The sequence below is a fragment of the Babylonia areolata genome, chromosome 18 (assembly GCF_041734735.1).
Source record: "Babylonia areolata isolate BAREFJ2019XMU chromosome 18, ASM4173473v1, whole genome shotgun sequence".
Lineage (NCBI taxonomy): Eukaryota > Metazoa > Mollusca > Gastropoda > Neogastropoda > Buccinidae > Babylonia > Babylonia areolata.
Genome location: NC_134893.1, coordinates 69,067,524 through 69,068,673, shown reverse-complemented (window position 1 = coordinate 69,068,673; position 1,150 = coordinate 69,067,524). Strand labels below are relative to the sequence as shown.

Genomic DNA, 1,150 nt, shown 5'->3' with positions numbered 1-1,150 from the left:
AGCACCGCCCCGACGATGACGATGAAAGCCAGCTCGCCACCGGTCATCGTCATTTTTTTTCTTTTCTTTTTCTTTCCTTCTGTCTGCGCGACAACTCGTCACCTGCGATAAGGACATGATGGGTCGCTATGGTCATTGACATTCTGTCCGAAGTCATTACATGATAAGGACACACAGTTCGCTATGGTCATTGACATTCTGTCCGAAGTCATTACTTAAGGACACACAGTTCGCTATGGTCATTGACATTCTGTCCGAAGTCATTACTTAAGGACACACAGTTCGCTATGGTCATTGACATTCTGTCCAAAGTCATTACATGATAAGGACACACAGTTAGCTATGGTCATTGACATTCTGTCCAAAGTCATTACATGATAAGGACACACAGTTCGCTATGGTCATTGACATTCTGTCCAAAGTCATTACATGGTAAGGACATACAGTTAGCTATGGTCATTGACATTCTGTCTAAAGTCATTACATGATAAGGACATACAGTTCGCTATGGTCATTGACATTCTGTCTGAAGTCATTACATGATAAGGACACACAGTTCGCTATGGTCATTGACATTCTGTCTAAAGTCATTACATGATAAGGACACACAGTTCGCTATGGTCATTGACATTTTGCCTAAAGTCATTACATGATAAGGACACACAGTTGGCTATGGTCATTGACATTCTGTCTAAAGTCATTACATGATAAGGACATACAGTTAGCTATGGTCATTGACATTCTGTCCAAAGTCATTACATGATAAGGACATACAGTTAGCTATGGTCATTGACATTCTGTCCAAAGTCATTACATGATAAGGACACACAGTTAGCTATGGTCATTGACATTCTGCCTAAAGTCATTACATGATAAGGACACACAGTTGGCTATGGTCATTGACATTCTGCCCGAAGTCATTACGTGATAAGGACATACAGTTAGCTATGGTCATTGACATTCTGCCTAAAGTCATTACATGATAAGGACACAGTTCGCTATGGTCATTGACATTCTGTCTGAAGTAATTACATGATAAGGACACACAGTTAGCTATGGTCACTGACATTCTGTCCAAAGTCATTACATGATAAGGACACACAGTTAGCTATGGTCATTGACATTCTGTCTAAAGTCATTACATGATAAG

General features: G+C 40.2%; 1 protein-coding gene across 1 annotated transcript in view; it reads right to left on the bottom strand.

Annotated features, from left to right (window-relative positions):
• The window catches only part of LOC143292131 (neuromedin-K receptor-like), a 22,429-nt gene extending 22,341 nt beyond the window's left edge, over positions 1 to 88 (bottom strand). Inside the window, exon 1 of the mRNA XM_076602320.1 lies at positions 1 to 88. This exon is cut by the window's left edge and continues 179 nt beyond it. Coding sequence (XP_076458435.1) covers positions 1 to 53 — 53 coding nt within the window. The 5' untranslated portion in view covers positions 54 to 88.
• Between the last annotated feature and the right edge of the window lie 1,062 nt (positions 89 to 1,150).